This window comes from Zonotrichia albicollis, chromosome 3 (assembly GCF_047830755.1).
Source record: "Zonotrichia albicollis isolate bZonAlb1 chromosome 3, bZonAlb1.hap1, whole genome shotgun sequence".
NCBI classification, from domain to species: domain Eukaryota; kingdom Metazoa; phylum Chordata; class Aves; order Passeriformes; family Passerellidae; genus Zonotrichia; species Zonotrichia albicollis.
The window spans coordinates 80,986,763-81,006,911 of NC_133821.1; the positions used below are offsets into that span (position 1 = coordinate 80,986,763).

At 43.0% G+C, this 20,149-nt stretch overlaps 1 protein-coding gene across 2 annotated transcripts in view; it reads right to left on the reverse strand.

Moving 5' to 3' along the window:
* The window catches only part of SOBP (sine oculis binding protein homolog), a 113,148-nt gene that overhangs the window by 31,790 nt on the left and 61,209 nt on the right, over positions 1-20,149 (reverse strand). The window contains exon 5 of one of the 2 annotated variants that reach the window (XM_005485075.4): positions 16,779-16,874. The exons of the other annotated variant lie outside the window; for it this stretch is intronic. Coding sequence (XP_005485132.1) covers positions 16,779-16,874 — 96 coding nt within the window. The remainder of the gene's footprint in view (positions 1-16,778; positions 16,875-20,149) is intronic. 2 annotated transcript variants of the gene reach the window in all.

Genomic DNA, 20,149 nt, shown 5'->3' on the forward strand with positions numbered 1-20,149 from the left:
AGGTCTTTTGACATATGTTACATATGTGAATTGTATTGTATGCACTGCTTTCTTTTGGAGATATGCATCTGTCTACCAAAACTCATCCCTCCCTTGTGTTCCTCGCATGAGATGGAGAGAATGCTTCAAAACTACACTCCCAGCTGTATTTTAAAAACAGATGTTTTATGTCACTTGCTGCTATCTTGTGAAGTGTAGATTTAAGAGCAAGCTTTGCGCACACAGGGCTGGTTCTCTGCTCCTGACTCAGGTGATGCTCTCTGAGGCATGTGAGGTAAATGGCAATAAATCAGATGACAAATCCAAAATACACCACTTGCCAGTGGTGGCAATTGCGAATGTGCTGTGTGTTTAATTGGCATGCAGTGATGAATTTGTGTGTGAGCACCTTCACTTGAAACATCACAATAATTAAATGATATTAGCATTCAGAGGCAGGTGTATGAGAGAAAGTGCTGTTAGGATGCCTTTACCTTGCATTCCTTTATTTTATTGTTATCACAGAACTAAAGTGGGGGGTGGTAAGGGAAAGAGGCTGGACAACAGGGAGGAAAACCAGACATGGGTATTACAAATGGGGTGTTCACCTTGCTTCCCTCCCTCTCCTTCTGGTTCTTCTAAGGCCCCATGATTTCTGCTAAGGATCCTGTGGAGCACGCCCTCAAAGGGAGCCATTTTATCCCTTTGTCCTGCAACAACCACTGTGCCCTCCTGAGCACCCTGCCTTGGAAACGTCTCTTTTCACTATTCAGAGAGAGCATAGGAAGCTCCTCAAAGCACACAAGAGTGCAGTTACAAATCTGGCTCTCTGCTGTCAGTGCTACTGGGATAAGGCGAGTGGCCGGGCCAGCTGCTCGGAGCTTTGTGCTAACCATGGCTAGCCCTGATTCGGTGGCGTTTTATCCCCTCTGACAATTGTGCAGACAAAGGGGATGAGGTAAAGGCAAAGCAAGCAGGAGGAATTCATCGCCGCAATTCCACGTGAGTGCCAGAAGTGCAATTATGTTCATTTTATGAATGGAAGCAGAGACAAAGAGAGATAAAGTGACTTGGCCAGGGTCACAGGGAATATCTGGAACAGAGCTGAGGAAAGAACAGGCACCTCATTAAGGACTGATCTAATACCATGCACTGGGGCAATCTTCCTTGCAAAGAACTCAGGGCTTGCGTTCAGAGACCCGCCTAGTTTGGTAATTCTGACAAATCGAGCTGTGAGCTGTGGCAGGCAACTGACAGGTTTTTAGATGGCAAAGATCACATTTAGCAACATCTGGGCCTTACAACATTTAGGGATGGGGACTTTCCCCAGCTAACAGCACTTACAAGCCAAAGACTACAGGAACAAGCAGATGTAAAAAAAAAGTTACGTGATTTACCATGGAATTGAGGAAGATAGTTAAATTGAAAGAAACAAAATAAAGTAATGGAGGAAGAGAGATATTCAGTGGAGGAAGAGAAGCCTAAGAAAATAATTGCAAGTAGCAGGAAACCAAGAACAAAGGTCAAAAATAATTTTAAATGGAAAATAGTAGGTACACTTAGGTGAAAACAGCTCAGCCGACAGAGACAATCCCTGCCTCACTGCACTTTCAATAAAAATGTTTCAGCTTGCATGAACCTTGGGCAGAGGAGCTGTTTGTGCTGGAGACAGTCACAAGAGGAGCTGCCCAGGAGACAGAATCCCAGTGCAAGGGTACCCAGGCAGGGGAGGGGCAGCAGCCGTGCCCACCGATGAGCTCCACCTGCTCCCTGCTCAGCATCTGCAGCGAGTGTAACACCAGCAGGAGCTGTTTCAATAATGTTTTAAACCTTCCTGCCCTCCTTTTCGGAGCTCCAACATGTAAATTCAAATCCCTGGACATTCACAAGCAATTATTTTCTAACAATGCTAGAAGAAAAGCTTCCAGCTCTACAGCTTCAAAAGCTCCTGCCCAGACATGCTCTGTGGTTGACCTTTTTCAAGACCTAAATATATATGAGATACCTAAATAAGATAATTGGCCAAGTATAATGTTGGTGTGAGCTAGAGGCCTTATACCAGAGGTGACAGAGGCCCCCTCTAAGCAGGAGAGAAACTGCAGGAACTCCATCCTTGCTGGTTTGCCCCCTGCGTTCAAAAGCTTCTCTGATGCTTGATCCTCTCCTGATTTTGTGTGATTTTATTCATGTACAGCCAGGTGTCGGGTCTCACAATGGATGTACTTAGCTGTACAAACTGTGCCAAGTGAGCTTAGCAGAATGGCAGTGCTGTGCAGGAGATGGTACTTTTGCAAGGGCCGCCCCAAATTTCTATTTTCCACTGCTGCATGAGAACAGCCTATCATGCCATAAAAGATAGAAATGTTTTGTGGCCTTGCAGATAAGCTAGACAGATGATCCATCATCATGGCTCTGCATCACCACCATGGTGAAGGGATAAGGAGTGAAAGCTGATGGCTTCTGCACAACAAACAAACAAGCACAGTGTTTGCTCATTTCAATGTGCAAAGCTGACTTGTTTAAATATGAATATGTTGCTTATAGACAAATTTTAGTGACAGCAGCCCTGTGGCATCTATCACTGTTTGCACTTCTGCTAAAAATAGTTGTGTTGTCTTTGGATTTATTTAGATGCCACATCTGCAGGTAGTTCTCACTCCTTCCACCACATCTCTACCTGTTACCATTTCCTCCATCCTCCAGGGTACATCTCGCTTAGGAAGAAGCCAACCACACAAGGTTCATGTGGTGTCACAAACACCTGAAATCACTCCCCTGACCTCACCAAAAGGCTGGGCCCTTTTCTCTCTCATCTCCTCCCAGTTGTTCTCCTTCTCTGTCGTGCTTACAGGTAAGGGACAACAGGCACAGCTTCAAAATGCCCCCAGTGCCTTCACTGAAGAGTGAGGTGGTCTAAAAGGCAGAACAAACTACAGAGACTGCAGAGTGGTTTCTCTCAGACCAGATCATGATAATCATTGCTTCTACATTTACAGAAAAGTGAGCAATTTTCTCTTCCTCCTGTGCCAGCCCACAGCACGATACAGAAGTGCTTTAGAATCAAAGCACTGTCTGGAGGAACTAACAGAACCTTGCCATTTCTAGGTATTCGCTGTATATATATATATATATATATATATATATATATATATTCAGATAAAGCACACTGTATATATATTCAGATGAAGCACCTGTCTCCAATTCAGGGTGATCTGCCTTAACTCAGGCTCCTCCCAGAACTCATTTGGGCATTGTCTTAACACCTACGAAAAAGGAACAAATCCCACCCAGGAAATAAACAGTAGTGAGAAAACATAAAATGTGAAGTCTAAACACTACTGATGTCCTCCAAGAGTCACAATCCAGGAACTCTCTAAACCCCTCTTTTAAGACAGAGCTGCATGGAGTTCCTGAAGTTTCACCAAGGTCCAGGCTACTTTTGATTTGCCTTTTTTGCAGTTTTTGAACCCCGAGAGCACTGGGAGATCCCCATGCCCACAGCAGCTCATCCCTCTGCTGTGAGTATCTGCCTTCATGGATGGATTTTAGTGCAGGACAGGGCTTTGCACATGAGGGATGTGGCACCTCCTGCTGTGTCAGTGCACCATGATATGGATGTGCTGTCACTCTGCCACTCAGAAAGGTACTCTGAAAATAAAGAGTGTGTTCTCCACACCATGCACCATTTTGCTAGCTGGGCACCCAGGAACCAAAACCAGCCAGCAAAGACCACGAACTGCAGCTTCTATTGCTCCAAAAACCTCCAAAAAGGCATTCTGCCTTCTGCACAGAACCTGCACTTGTGGCAATCCTCAGCATTTTACAGCTGAATTATTTTCTCTGCTGTGTTAATCAGTTTTTTGTCCAGCAGGTTTTTCTAACAACACAGGGGGGTAATTGGGCGAAACTCCTCTACATAGGGGCTTCTCCTAAAACTCCCAGACACAGCTGAACTGGGGGGAAAGAATAGTGGGATCATAGTTAATTCCATGGAGACAAGCACAACCTGCTTTCCAAATACATGAGCAAGGTACTGCAGCTCTCCCAAGCAGGCTGCTGTGTTCTTCCTAGCCCCTAACTGAGCCCCCATCAGCAGTTCAGAGATACCAAAGGAATACATCTCACCAGGCACTGGAGAGAAAAGCCATCACACAGAGGTCACTATAGCTGTGTGGTGACTTAGGGCAACTGAGATTTCAGCAAGATCCCAACAGAAGGATTTTGATAATAAATACAGACTAATATCTCCATTTATTCAAGGAGCACAACAGCAGCCTTTCCTTTCACTGACCACAATGGTCTTGAGCTAATATCATTTGAACTTTAGACAGCTTGCACTCATCTGGTCCTTGGCCATGCCTTTCTGCTGGGGAGAGTTTCTGCCCTTGTTTGTGCTGGAGGAAAAAGGGAACTAAAGCTGGACTGCTGGACTGCGCAAGCACACGAGCTATAACCCCTCATTAAATGTGCATCATGTGGTGACAAAGAAGGAGCAGTGCAGTGGCAATTGCCAGAGCCCTGTGGCAATACAGCAAGCATAGCCACTGGGGAGAGCAGCGCTTGCTCAACAGAGTCCCCTGCAACCTCTCGGAAAGGAAGAAATAGGATATGCCTAAGATAAAACTGAACGTGTTTTCCTGGCCCTGTGCAAGGATGTGTCTGTAAGGGTGTGCCTGTCCCTGCTGAGGCCCCCTTTTCTCTCTGGGCACATGCTCTGGGAAAAGCCCTGTAGGTTGCAGGCACAAGCACACCTGAGAATCTCACCTGCTTGCTTTGCTCATGGTACTGGATGCTTCCAGTTTAAGCAAGAGATTGGATCCTGAAGGATCCAGTGATTTTACATGAAATACCATCCCAGAGATTTATAAATACAAAGTGAAAAATAATGGATAAGAGAAGCATTTATCATTTCTATCTATGGAGTCAATCTCTTAACTCTTTAATATTTCAGTTTCCAGCATCCTTTGGCCCTGATGGCTTGGTAAAACAATACACCAGCACAATGTCCCTAGCACTATCTTCCAGCACCACATAATCCTGTGTTTGGGACAGATTCTCATTTACCTTGAGACTCCTTTACACCACTCTGGCAGCTGAAAGGTGAAATGCACCTAAGTGCATTTCATATGCACCAACTTTTGAGGCTTCTTTCTATCGCCAGAGTGATGAAAAGGCATCCCTAGCTTGGGCCAGAAACTGGACTAAGGAGGCATTAATTTCAGTGTCATGTGCAGCAATGTTCAATTGGGACAGGCCACAGGTGGTCAATTATTCCTCTGCCTGTCTAGAAGAAGTATGTTTATACCTCATAATAAAGTGTATTAGTACAATATAGAGTTTATCGCTCAATTAGGATAGTGACATGTAAAGAGTTACAGCTTCTAGTGGAGAATAGAGCTAAAACCAAATTTTTAAAACTGAGAGAAATATTACCCTCCTCCACATCAGACACACAGAAAATAGACAGCTGGAGAGGCAACTGACAGGTACTTTAGGTTGAATATTTAACCAACCTGTACACTTGAATATTGTATTGTATATTAAAACTCTAGACTATAACTGTGTTCCTTTCTCTGTTTGAAACATTTTTAGCTGATTATTCAGGCACTGGTTAAAAAAAAAAAAAGAAAAAACAAAACAAAAAAATTACAAAATTTAATTTTGGTCCAAGCATAAACAAAGCTGTGCATTGAGCAGAATTTGAGAACATTGTGCACATGCACACTACGATCACTTTTTGGGATCCACACACAGCTCTGCTTACTTCAGTTACTATGTCTGGGCAGTCAAGTTGTTTTTAAATACCTGTAAGTAAATCTTGGTACTTGTTTACTCCTGCATCAGATAATTCATAATAAATGAACTTTTCAAATACCAAGGATGCAGTTGTTCACTATTTGGAGGATAACACAACATTCAGTAAGAGATATCATTTTGCACTTCTAACATTTTAATCTCAAATTTAAATTGCATGCAAAGGCAATTAAATAACAGCATCCCCATTTAAGTGTTTTAGACTACATATCTAAACATAAAGTTAGCAGATACCTAACTTCCAAGCATACAAGCAGTCCCTCTGAGTGGCTCTACATGCAAAAGTGATGTTGGACACATGCAGGAATATGCAGCTCAGCCAATGACTGTAGTACCTAAAATATAGGTGTCCTATGGAAGGTATTTATCTAGTTAAAATAAGCAGATACAGGCATGTCTAAACATTGCTTAACCAATCCTAAATCAGCACCTAATTCCCACTCTACAAGTGCTTGCCTTCCTGGACCTAGAAAGAGACTCCAGCCTGGATGCCAAATACTGAGATGCCCCAGCCAGGCATGTGAAAGGAACCATGTCCTAAACCAAAGGATGCTGTGGAACTGGGAAGAAACATGGCACTGGTGAAAACTAGAGTGAAATGTTGATCTAGCTGAAGCTCAGACTGAAACATTCATCACCTTACTGTGAATGCAGCTGAGAACAACATCTGATCACCTGAATCCCACAGGATTATCCTGCTACCCTGAAAGACATCAGGCACAAGGAGATGTGCATGGTTTTCAAACAGGGAAGCAACCTTGTGCATAATGAAGATTTCACTGAAATTGTTAGGGTTAGACTGGGGGAAAGGTGTACAGCATAGGAATATTTTGCTACAAGCAAAAAGCTATGCTCAAAATACTGATGTTCTTTTATCTGCACGTACACCCACCTGAAAGACCCCGGTCTGCAAATGAAAGCAAGAACAAGCAAACTTCTTGTAGGGAAACAGACACTTCTTCCCAGGGTGAGAAACAACAGCACATCAAAATAACACTGTGCAAGACAACATTTATAAAAATGCTGATAGATATCATCCCCCTTTTGACTTATGGAGCCATCAAAAACTCACTTCCACAGAGCGTTTTTGGATCCTTTAGTTGACAGAATCACCAATTTAGAATCTGTCAGACTCCATTATGCAGATTAAGAGTCTCTCCTTGGTTTCATTTGTTATGCATTAATAAGAGAGCACTGGTGCCTGCATCCTCTCGCACAACCAAAGCCTTTCTGCCATTACATAGTAAATTTTGTTCTTTCTCGCATTCGGAAAAAAACCCAACACAGCAGCAACACGGCTTAGTTGCTATGCAAAGACTTTAGAGCCACTGCATAGGGATCAGTTCTAGAGTTCAGTTTGATTCCAACCAAGAAAGGCAAATTATGCCTGGAAGTGAACTGGCAAGACCTTCCACCTTGCCTGTTTCTTTCTCTTGCCTGCAGGTGTAGCATGTGCTCAGAACAAACCTGGGATGCCCACAACCGTTTACAATCCTGATGCACATTTACTGCCTTGAAGCCTGATGCCTGCTACTGTTAAAATTCCGAGTACCAACAGCCAGATTTATTATGAATGCTGGTAGGGATCTTTTTTCTCTCTCATTGACTAGATGTGACTCAAAAAGTTAATGGTAATTGCTTTCATCTTCATTTAGCAACAAGAGAGAGAGAGAGAGAAATGGGAGCAATTTGCAGATATGAGAACAGGTCATTACAGGTGTGTTATATTAGTGTATTCATGAGCCCCCTGGGACAGCCATGCTGTGATATCCAATAACTTTTTTAATGTGTAATTACACACCATTGGACTATAATTGATTAATTGAACAGAGAATGTAGGCAGATGCTAGGCCAAGGCTGCTGCTGCTTGTTAAATGAATATGTCCTTGCTTCTTTATAATAAGTTAAGTGAACTACTCAGAAGCAATTAAGTGAGAACTGAAATTCATTAGATTTTATGTAATTGTTGGTATTAACTTCTATAATAAAATGCAGGATTTATATTTTGGGTTTTTCTTCCCATCCCAAAAGCAATATAATACATGTCACTGCTGAGTTGTAAAAAAAAGTGTCTGCCACAGACAGTGAGCTGTGAGATATGTGCTCCCAGACAACTGTGCAGCACTAATCTTCCTTCTTGGGATGCCATTCCTGGAAGCTCTGCACAGCCCCAGGGATTCCCAATGAGATGGAGTCAGACACTTAATGTCCCAGAGCAGCCCCAAACCTCCCTGCAGTCTGCTTGAATGGTGGCCAAGCCCTTCTCAACCATCCTTCCCACTGGCTGGATCTTAACTCTGAGACATAAAGAGTACAGTCTCCTGATTTTCAAAACCCTACTCTCTGACTGCTGTATGTTGGCTCTACAAGGGATCAAAGCCTTCAAACACTTTTCAGGGGGAAGACAACACATGAGACCTAAGCCAACTGCACCATTACAAAAAGTGACACTTGTTAATGTAGGCACCTGTTCAGACCCAATAAAACCCATTCTAATTAACACCTTGCATGACTGAGAGCCAGGGTCAGAGGGGAAAAAGAACCTGAGCCCCTGGATACCAAAGAGATATGTTGCAAGGGATGGTTCCCCCCAGGTAGCTGCCAGTGTACCCCACAGGCCCTACTGAGTCATCTCCATCCCCTGCACAGATTTCAAAAAGATATTTATTTATAGCTTTGGGTGATGACTTGGGAAATTTTATTTCCAATTTATATGGAAGAAAGTCCAGTGAATTTTAATTTTATCACACTTCACTTTCTTTAGAACAAGATACATTTTTATTCTTTAACATTCTATAAAACTGACTCTGGTTAACTCAACCATCTCTGTTGCCTCCTTTGGACACTCTGATAATTTAATGCCTTTCTTATATTGTGGTGCCCAAAACTGTTCACAGGACATGAGATGAGGCCACCCCAGTGCAGAGCAGAGCAGGACAATCCCCTCCCTTGCCTGGCTGGTGATGCTGTGCCTGACACAGGTTATGAATGCCAGTTTCCTAAAGCTAAGCCACAATTCTCAACTGGTTTTCTTCCCAAGAGATATGAACCTTCTTTTTTTTTTTCCCCCTCTTTTTTTCCTTTCTTTTTTTTTTTTTTTTAATTTATAGAGGTTTGGGTGGGGGAATGGCTGACAATTTTTTTCAGGATTTTTTACTTCAAAATTTATTGAAATCATTATTAAGAAGTAGTCTCCTAATCAACAAATGTAATTTCATCTAGTAGTTTTTTAACTTTTTACATGTTTAAATTTGTGGTAAATAAAAAGATTGTGAGGCTTTTTTTATATTTAAAAAAAATCAATTTTTTAGTGACAAGAGGTTTAATACAAAAATTATAACTTCAGTAAACATATCAAATAAGGAAAGTAAAGAGTAAAACTAGAGTAATATAACACAGTATTGCAGTAAGGATAAATTAAGGTTAGAGAAATTATTCAGAGGTCATCAGTAAGTGCAGATTTATTAATGAAAATTTTAATACTTGTCCTGGGAAGGAAGATGACAGATTAGGAGCTGTAATGGGATTCTAATTGTTTTCCTTTTTAACAAATGTATTTTGCTTCTCTTTTGAAATAATAATAACAGTGATGTTAAAAATTAAAAATATGCCTCCTTTTGAGAAAAGGCAGGCTTGTGCTCACAAAGTGTCAAATTCCACATCCTAAAATAATGCTCCAGTATTGGGATGAAGGAAAATGCTAAATTAGAGGCACTGGGGCAAAGCTGCTTTCCATATGTAAATGGGTGCTGTGGGAAAGGGGATATGGCTCACTCTTGGCTCCAGAAGGCCAAACACTCACTGCCTGTAGCCATAGTATTTCCCAAATCTGTCCTATTCCCATTGCCCCTCTTCCCATGCTGCTCACCCCTCTCACTATCACACCTTTTAGTCCACCTCTTTAGAGCCCTGAATCACACTTCTTAATTTGGCTCACCGGGTTGAAAAGATGGGGATTATGTAGAGCTCCAGGCAGTACCAGCCTGCTTGGGGAGGAAGACATATCCCTGACCATGGAGGAGAATTTTATTCCTTTTATTCCCTTCCTTTTTCCCTTTCCTGATGCTCCTGTGACTTTCATACCCTGTATTTTATGTGTTGCTGGGCACTGGCTCTCCTTGACACTCCAGGGGTGACTGGCACTCTCCTGCCCACCTCTGTGGGAGCTGTGGGAATCCCTCACTCTCCTTTGTGATCTAAGTCCTGATCACTCAGTAACCCTGGGTGTAAAAGAAGTGAGGTTTGGATCTTCTTTCCAGCAGAAAATCTGCTACCTCAGACTTCGGGGCTTTGTTTTCTATTAGTTCGTACAACAGGTCTCTGATGTCAGCCTTCGGCTTAGATATTATTAATAAAGATCTTGTTTTCTAAGTTTCAAATTTGCTGTTATCTGACCTGCTGAGGTTTTTGGTCAGACAGGAGAAGATGTCTCAAAGTAGTCATTCATCTTTTTTTGTTTGTAGAACATAAGGTGTCATTCAGAACCCACCTCAAGTGAACAAGAGGGATCCTATTGATTTCACTGGGCTTTGGATCAGAGGTTGTGGAGTCCTAAACATGGTGTGGGTTAAGAAATAAAAGCTTAACACTTTAAGTAGCATGGTGGTGCAGGATAGAGGAAGGGGAGCAGAAGGCCTGAAAGACCAAGGAAATCTCTCAGGATCCTCTAGAAAGTCTCTTGCAGCCCAGAAAACCTCCCAGGTCCAGTCCATGCCACCATAATGTGAGGAATGCTTCGCTTCCATTGTGGGATAGAAAAACCTATTATTAAAAAGCAGGGCCAAGAAGGACACAGCCTATGTGCCGGGCAAGACAGTGGCTGCATTTGTTCTTACCCAGTAAATAGATGTGTGCAGACAGGCCCAGGGACTATCATTTCCTGGGGACAGTGTGTGGCAGGGTGGCTGGCAGGCTGCAGCTCTGTGTTTGATCCTGTGTTATCCCAGGGGGATGCTGATCACAGCACAGATGGCAAGGCACCCAGTGCCCCATGGTGCCCACCTGTGCCAGCAGGCAGGGAGGGTCAGCTGGAGCTGGGTGTCAGAGCTCTCTCTCCCCAGCGCTGCAAACAGGCCCACGGTCTGAATGCTGCCTTTTTTCAGTGCATTTACACAGCACTCAACAGGAACATGCAAGTGCCACTTAGCCCTTCATTCAGCCTGGCGGCAATCAAGGACAAAAAACCATTCAGAATAACTTTTCCTGGTTTGTTGCCCTTACTTGAAGAGAAACAGAGTGCAAGGTTTTCAGTGGGGTTTTGGGGAGTTTAGTTTCAAAATACTCTGCCATTGCTCATGGACAATTTAGTTTTTGAAAATGAAACACTACAGGCAATTAATCTACCATATGACCTAAGCGTCACTGTTATTTCAGTCACAAGAAAGGTTGGATTTCATGTGGCCAAGATTACTGAGGTTTTAAGAGCATCAGTATCAATTCACTGCTACAATTGCTTTTCCCCATATTTTTGTTCCAGGGCCATAACCACCACTCTGACAGCTCTCTGTGCCTGATCCAAGGACCCTGAAACCCACAGTGGGCTCTCCAGTGATGGTTGTTGGGGGTGCACAGTCATCTGCTTGAATCACTGCGTATGCCACAGTGCAACTGATGCAGGACTACCAGTTGCCCTCAGACAAACTGAGGCAAGAAACTGATGAAATCCATCAGAAAACCACCAAAAAAACTGCACCAGCAGTGAGACAAGCATCTGTTGATGCTGAAGCAGCATTTAAACATGGCTGTGGAGGTTTTAAACTCTCATCAGGCTCAGTAGCTCTACGATCTGGAACTCCACAAGGTGTCACAGGTCTCTCCCCCCTCTCCCCTCCTGCCCCTCCAAGGCTGCATAATCGCCTCCTGACCACAGGATTGTACCTGACAGGCTAGCTGTGGCCCTGCATCCCTCAGAGCTGCTGGGCAGTGCTTCTGCTCCAGCTTTCAGGCCAAAAGCCCTGCACATTTCCATCCTTGGCCAGAATGAAGGAAGTGCTCTCCCTTTCCCTCTGCTGCTTTGCACCCAAGCGGGAAGAACAAGGAACAGCACAGGAGGAAGTGCACTTATTCCTCTCTCTCCACTCTGCTATGAATAAGAAGAGAGAGAGACAAAAAGGGTGGAAAGGTAAGGGACAGAATGAGCAAAGCTATTTCTCCCTAATTCAGTCCTTTTTTGAAGGCACTGTGACTTTAAATGGACTGAGAGGTATTTTCTTCTGCTGCTGAGGCACTAATAGGGAGTGGGTTTACTTGATACTGGGGCACAGTAAGCAGGTCAGGCACCTTAAAAAAATGAATTTAAGTCTCACTTTCTGAAACCAAAACTCTCATGGCCTTCAAAGGATACCAATATGCATATTTACATTTAACTCATCTACAACACCAAAACCTATCAGCCTCATCTGATCACAAATACTCTCAGTACTTTCAAATATCAGTCCAGTAGGTAAAAAATCTTTCCCATATCTCAGTGCCATAATTCTGAAATTAACCTGCCTGCATCCCCACTGCCCTGTCTGGGTGCCCCACATGTGCCCCTTGTCCTGACTCTGCCTCTAGTGCTGGAACAGCAGAGCACAGTGACACCACTTCAAGCAAAGCATCAGCCGTAGCTCTGGCTCACCACAGCTTTGCCAGAGCCTCCCCAAAGGCCTTTTGCTCATAAGAGAACAATTTGCATTTCATGTTTCCATTGTAGATGTGTTTTCAGAGTTTTCTCTGCCTCTTTTTGTCAATGATTAAAGATAACTAGCTGTAGGTGAGTTTGCATTAAATCCAATAGCAAGCATGTTTTATTTTGAGTCTTTTACATAATAGCTTCCAAGCACCAGGACTTATAATTCATCTCATACTGCATTCACAAATTTATCCTCCCGGAGCAGAACTACTAGGAACAGACTTTTTTATTTCAAAGATGAAAAGATGAGGTTTTTTCTGCAGGAAAAGCATGGATTCAACTGGGTATAGGACTGGAAACAAATTTTTTTCCAGGATATTTATGTTTTGTTTAGTTATTTGTTTGCTTTACATATAATCCCAGAGCAGTGGGTGGTACTCACATCATCTCCATAAACAAATTATCTGGAAAGCAACCTGATGTTTCATTTCCTTAACACATCAAACCCTCCTTGCCTCATACAGCAGCATGCCAATCTGAAACCTTGACTCAATGTTTGAGTAAATGGGGGGAGGAAGGACGAACTTCTGGTTTTTCTTTCCCACTTTTGTTAAAAGGCAACCAAGCATGACTCTCCCTACCCTGACTAACCTGGGTAGGTGCCAGATGGATTTTTCCTTTCTCTAGGCAATGGCTCAGGAATTTCATCCGGCTAGAGCTGGGGCTGTGGGCTCCTTGCTGGCCTTTTCACTCCAGCCTCCCCTTTCTCGGCAGTTAATCCCATCTTTCTCCCCACATCCACTGTTAGCTGGACTGTACTGTTTCTTGACAATCAGCTTACAGCAGGGACTAAATTCTGCCTTTTCCTTCTGGAAACAAAGAGATGTGCCTGAAAGAAAAGCTTCCAGCCACTCATGGAATAAGAAATTGAAATCCTGAGGCAGTGCCTATGGGAGAAGAATGGATGGCTGGCCAAGACAGCATGCTGACCTGGCTCTTTAAAAATAGATTTCTTTTATGTAGTTCCCGATATTTAGTATGGATAGCTAAACTTTATACAACATGATTCAATTCTCAAAAATACTGTGAAGTCCACAAGGAAAATCTGATCTGCTCATTGATTAGAGCATCTTAACCATTTTGAGTTTTGTGCCTTATAACAAATCCCAAGACACAACATGTATGGATTTAGCTTGGGAAATGAGTTCTCTGTTTTAATCCCATAACTGCAAAATGGCTTCCTATACTAACCAGAATATTTAATTGTCACTGCTTTTCTTAATGAGCAGAACTACTGAACACACTTCAGGGGTTTCCTCTGCCTAAATTATACCTTTCTTCCTTCTATTTCTTATCAAACTTGCTCACATTCAAAAAAGAGAAAAAACAAACAGAAAAGCTGAGTTGTATCTCATCAATTTATCTGCTCTTGTGGTGTGTAAGCACTGAAGAAAGCATACAATTTGTAATCCTCCACGTTATATTTTTAATACTCTATGTTACCATGCTTTAAAATCTCTCCAAGTACTGAAGAGTTAAAGCTTGCTGTGTGTGCCTGTGGCCTGGGATGTTAAGATTCAGCCAGTGTAGCCTGGCTCCTGAGGGAGAGCCCTGGCATGCAGACCCAGCAGCAGCAACCCAGCCCTGGATCCCGGCTGGCAGCACTCTCCCAGCATGAGCATTTCCCAAACTGAGGAGCCTGCCTTTGCCGAAACTAACCTCAATGGAAAATGGCAGCTAAACCCTAAAGCAAAAAAAAGCATTTTTGAGCTCAAGCCTCCAATTTTACCTGACAGACTATTACTCTATTTACTCTAAACTGCCCTCAGAAAACTCCAAGGATTTCCTCATTCTCAAAAGCATAAACAAGTTTCAGTTTCTCTTTGATTTATAAAATCTCGTCTGTTCCCTCAGCCAGCATCTGACTTGTGCTGTTAGATTCTGGATAAGTTTTCACCATTGGGAAAATATTTTTTTAGAGGATCAGCTGTCCCCACTCCTTTCTTTTATGTTTGTTTTGGTTTTTTTCTCCTCTCTCAAGGATACTGAGTAGCCTTTAAGAGAAAGAAGGTTTCTTGATGGCCAGTTCTGGTGAAATTAGCTTTTGAAATTTGAGCACATTTTAATATAGCATTGTTTCCATAAAGTAAAATGTAGAAGGAATAACACTACCTCTCAGTGAAACACATAGAACCTTCAACAAATAACACTAGCTCCCCCACCATCCACACCTAGGCTCAACATCATATTTTCACTGAAAGTTCCTAAAATACATCTTTAAAGATAGCAGAGGTACATATTCATTATTTGCCTACTATTTTTTCCACATACAAATTAAGTGCAGATTACATCCCTGCCAATTTTGTTTCCAATAGCATAGGAAAAATAAAACTATAACAAATTGCTTTTATTACTTCCTTAAACAAGAATTGAAACTTGTCCAAAAAAGCACATGAAAGACTAACTTTGATGACTTGAGCTTTTGCCAGACACAGTGGTGATATAATAAAGCAAAAACTTAAATGCGTATTAATAGAGGAATAAGCAACTGGGCATTAAAAGAATGCTTGATTTTAATAGCACAGAGTGGGTTAATTGGTTCATTGATGGCTTGCACTAAATATAAAGCAGATTTTCAATGGAAATATTACATGACATATCCATGTTGTCTCTATTACTAAGTTTCTCCAGCACCAAGAAGCCCTACTGACTTTGGGAGCATCTTGGTGTGCTGTGATGGTTCATCAGGCCTGATTAGCAGCACAGTAATTAAGCATGGCCTTGAAGAAAGAGCTTCATTTATTTGGCACAGGAATTATGAGTACACCAGGGAACCACTCTTTGTGTTTGTCTAGTCCCCTCTCCTTAGGTTGTAACACTGCTAACCCAGAAACCACCAGGAACTTCGCAAAGGGTTTAAGAGGGCCCAAGACCAGATCTCCTGGGTCACCTTGCTTTTGGCTGGGGAGAATTATACTGGTAACAAACTGAACCTTCCAAGTGACACTCGTGGGTTTAAAAAGCATTGTCTTTACCTAACCAAGGGCTGACTCAGCACAGGGGACACTTGTGGGGTAGGAGGGTGCAGGCTCAGTAGTGCAGGAGTGGCCAAGATGCTCTGTGCTCTGGCCAGTGTGGGGAGCAGGGACTGGCCACCAGCCCTGAGCTGCTGCTTCCTGCTGTGGGCTTCTCTGGCCAGCTGACTGGACCTGGAGGCCAGCTTCAGCGCTGGGTTATCGGCTCATCAGCTCGACTTTCACTGCCTGGTGCACCTGGGGCACCCAGAGCAGCGCTTGGCCAGGCATCCTGGGGGAGCAGGCACGGGCAATAATGCAGATAAAACACAGCTTGCTCCTGCACTGCCACCCGCCTCTTCTCTGGTTACAACCAGAAAAAAAGAAATGTTGTTTCAAAGTAAAACCCCGTGTACTGGCTCTCCATAAACACTTCCATCTAGCCAAATGATACATTTTACTTAAGTACAGATGAGAAGAAAGGGGAATGCAAGGGAGAGATCTACGGATGTATCTAAACCTCCCTTTTCGAAAGCCATGCATGAATCTCTTTTAAATGTATGACAATTCATCCTCTGTTTACTTTAGGCAAACAGAAAAACTCATGGTGGAGCACTAATTTTCGCAATCTAATCAAGAACATTAGGTCCCAACAGATTCATTTAATAGAAATATAATAGGCATTCCTGCTTGCTTTTAATCTTGTCTAGCTGCAAACGCTAAAATGAACAGCGAATTAACCCTGCCTTGGAACAGAGATTCTTTCACAGCTGATATCATCTCTCTTATGGCTTGTAAACACTCCAGGCTCGCTGTAAGTGCTTTCCTGGCTTTCGCTCTTTCCCCACAGCAGAGGAGAGGAATGGAGAGGAGAGGAGTGGAGAGGAAAGGAGAGGATGCTCTGGGTTGCATGCAGCTATGAAGGGGAGGAACAGGCAAGCTCTGAAGGGAGGACTGCCTGTTAGCAGAACAGAATGCAGCATCACCACCCGAAAACAAGGCAGAGCTAAAAGGTGCATGGGAGAGTGAGTTTTGGGGTGCCTTGGGGGAAGGGGTGGGGGGCTTTCCGTGCATCACCAGCCACTCCCCGCATGGCTCTCCCTGATTTACCAGTGCAAGACAAGGTAGTAAGACAAGGCCATTCACGTGCTGACATCAAATATATGATATTTTCCAAGCAATTTAAGATCTTAAACTGTTCACGGATAGCAGAACTAGCATTAGAACGCTAAAACAGTAAAAAAAAAAACCTATCATATTTCATAATGTATGTCATAATGAACAAAAGCCTTTAAAAAAAACGGTTTTCACTGTGCTAAAGTAACAATCTAGACTTGTTGTAAGTATGTTATTCTTACAAGTAGTTCGCAGTTATTCTTGAAGGCAAGTCTTGGAGTTTCCTTAGCATAGTGCTGCTGGGGAAAATTTTCAGCATGTCCATCTTCATCTCTAGCCTGAAGGGAAATATAATGGCCTATTTAGGGACTTACAAATAATGGAAGGAAAAAAATAGCTAAAAGTATAACAGCTCAGATCATTAAAACAGACGGGAATCCCAAAATACAACATTATTAAAAAGTTTCTTTAAATAGTACACCTTTTAGATATGAGAACTTGGGATGCTGTTTTCTTACATAGCTTAGATTGAACATGCAAATTCATTGTGGAGTAATAATTAGAACAACAAAAGACAAAACCAAAATGAAATATTTGAGCTGGAAACTGAGTAACTCAGGGTTTCAATTTACTCCATGGCATTTTTCAGGATTACATTACATATGTACTCGTTTAAACTTTTTGACATGCTTAAGTGATCCCTAGATGATGTACTTGTATTTTCAGTTTAACAGTAAGGCCAAAAAATAAATTAAAAAAATAAAAGCTTTCATACTCATAATTTACATGTAATACTATTACAAATAAATGGATTCCCCCTCCATGTTTAAGTGAAGCTTTGAAAGGAGCAATCATTGAGTGAGAACAATGATCCTTCAGTCAAATGCGGTCAAAATATTTAATGACAAAGATACATTAAAAGTTACTGGTTATTTGTAACTACACTTAATTAAGAAAGCTGAAGTCTAAATGGAGACATTACCAGAGCCCATTACCAATCCTGCTTGCATATAGTATTTTTCCCTTCTCATCTCGAGCATTTTCTGCTTTTTGAGTTAAAGCAAAAGGGAGAAGCAGGTGAAAGGAGGAGTGTCAGCAATACGCTCATTACACTGTTCATTTGAGTGACACTTGCACTCCGTTCCACTCCATCTCATCTGATTCCTGACTGTTCACTCTCTCCCTCTCACAGCCTCCCAAAATTCACAGCTGAGCTGTCTCCCTCACATATGGCTTGCATATAATTATGCACATTCCATTTTACACTGCATTAAAATGATGAGCTCCTGGCTCCCTGCCAACCCATTTAAATCAGCCCCTGCCCAAAGAAGCCGGGGAGAGAAGGAGGGCAGAGGCAGGGCGACCGCATCGGGGGCGAGGGGCGCGGGCAGGGGCGCGGGGCCGGGAGCCGCAGCTCTGCACCCATCCCTGCTGCTGCCCGTGTGTGCTCCCGGGGCAGGGGTGCCCGGGGATGCCCAGGTGCAATCCGGGCACACCTCAGTGCCTGTGGCAGTGAGAGCTGGCACCTCGCTCGCCCCCCGCGCGCCGAGAGCTGCCTGTCACCGCGTGTCACGCGCCCGGCGCGCCGGCTTTTCGGCGTTGGCATTTATGAAAGATATTTACACCTTGCAGGCTCTGTGACTTGTTTGTCTTCAAACAGGCTTCTGCCTCTCCCCGAGGAGATGGGCTGGGGAAGGGGAGATGTGGCCTAACAGCACTGATGATTTTTAGGAAAACATGCAGGGTCTGCACCTCAGTGAAAGCCCCTTGACTCCAGCAGGCTTTGACTTGGGCCTCTGCTTGTCAGCCATGGGGTGTGAGCACAGTTTGCCCAACAGAAAATGCCATTTTTAATGGTGAAAAATCTGTCCAAAGGTATATTTTGGGAAGTACCTAAAATTGATGATGATTACAAGAACAAGGGAAGTAGGGAAAAAACTTTATTCTGTATGATTCCTAACAGTTTATGGGTATTTTCTTTCAAAGCCCTCAATAGTTGTGGGGTAAAAAATGTTTAAAATTTTCCTTTAAAACCACAAGAAAGAGGATTCCTGAACATCTGAAGTCACTTTTATACTGACAAAGATTTAAATGTATTCTTCCAATTATTTGTTTGAAACTAAAAGCTCTCTTTCACAATAAATCTACCTCCATGCTGCGTGGAATATAAAGTTCAAATCTAAACAGGTTTTCTAAAACAAAACACACCTCAAAATTCTACAAATTTTGAAAATAAATTTTGTCCTTTCCTCCTTGAAGGAATATGGGCAACTCACTGAAGTTCTTCCAGGTCATCTAGAAGACAGCTGGGGGATGAATGCCTTAAAAATGCCTTGCACAAATAGAAAGAGACCTGTCAACTTGGGAAAACAGATGCCAATGGGATGCTCAGTGAGAGACATCTAGGGAGATACCGGTGGGGCAGAGGTGTTGTGTGGGGCTCTGAACGCTGTTGGTGCCCCCAGAACCCTGAAATTTTATCTTGGCACCATGCACTGCATTGTGCATGTGATGGCTGGCACGTTGTAACCTGCCAGTGACCCTCTGGAGCGTTGTCTTGGTGCGTGCACACACCTTGTAAAATGAAATGGATATCAGGGTGTTTGGAGTGCATCTGTCAAAATACAGAGACAAACCCCACTGAACTTGACCTGCTTACCAAAACTGCCAGTTACACAAAGATTATTCACCCCTGCTGACAGAAACATGCTCCTGCTCCTACTGATCTAAACCTTGCTGTACTTAATTTTGGATGTCACTAAAATTTCCTAGTCTCAAAACCTGTTTAGCTACATACTGCCAAAATTTGCTCAGGCAGCAGAAATACACCCAATTTAGCTAGCTGGTTTCCATTGTAAAAAACACATATTCTGAGCAGTCAGGACTAATTCTCCAGTATCGTTGTAAATAATTTGCAGAAGGAAATACTCTTACAATGTTTATTACTGTTCTAAGCATATTAAAAAAGGGGCTCAGAATTTATCTTGCAATAGTCATATTGCGATGCATCTGTGCCTACACTGACCTACTCTCAATCACTGCTGCACACCTCGTGACTGCCTCGGCTCCCCAGCATCTCACTCACAGCAAGCTGGCATCTACAGCTTTGCCATCAGGCCTGGCTGCCGTGGGATGCTATTGTTCAAAAGGAAACAACTGCAAAAAAAAATGAGCCAAATCTGTGATCACTCTGATTTTTTTAAAAAAAAAGCTTTAATACTGCTAAAATCATTATAGGAACGTACTCATCAAAAAATGTATGTACTAACTGCTAGATGTGATTGAATGCATACATGTAATATATGGAACAACTCCTCTCACAGCACAATTTGTTCCAGGACAAGAAAAGGCATCAGCTCTTGTTCTGAGGCCTGGAACCATGGTTAGCACTGCTAGTTTTATCAGTGCAAAACTGCTGCAACTTCACAGTGGCAGTGCCTCTCCTGGGATTTACTGATTCTCCTAATTCAATACCCTCTACTGGCACATAGCCGCCCTCCCGTCAGCTGCAGGGGATCTGAGAGGGAAACCAGCCCATTGCCAGCCTCTGGGACACCAGGCTGGACACTTGGCAAGACCAGTGGCGCACACACACACACACACACACGCACAC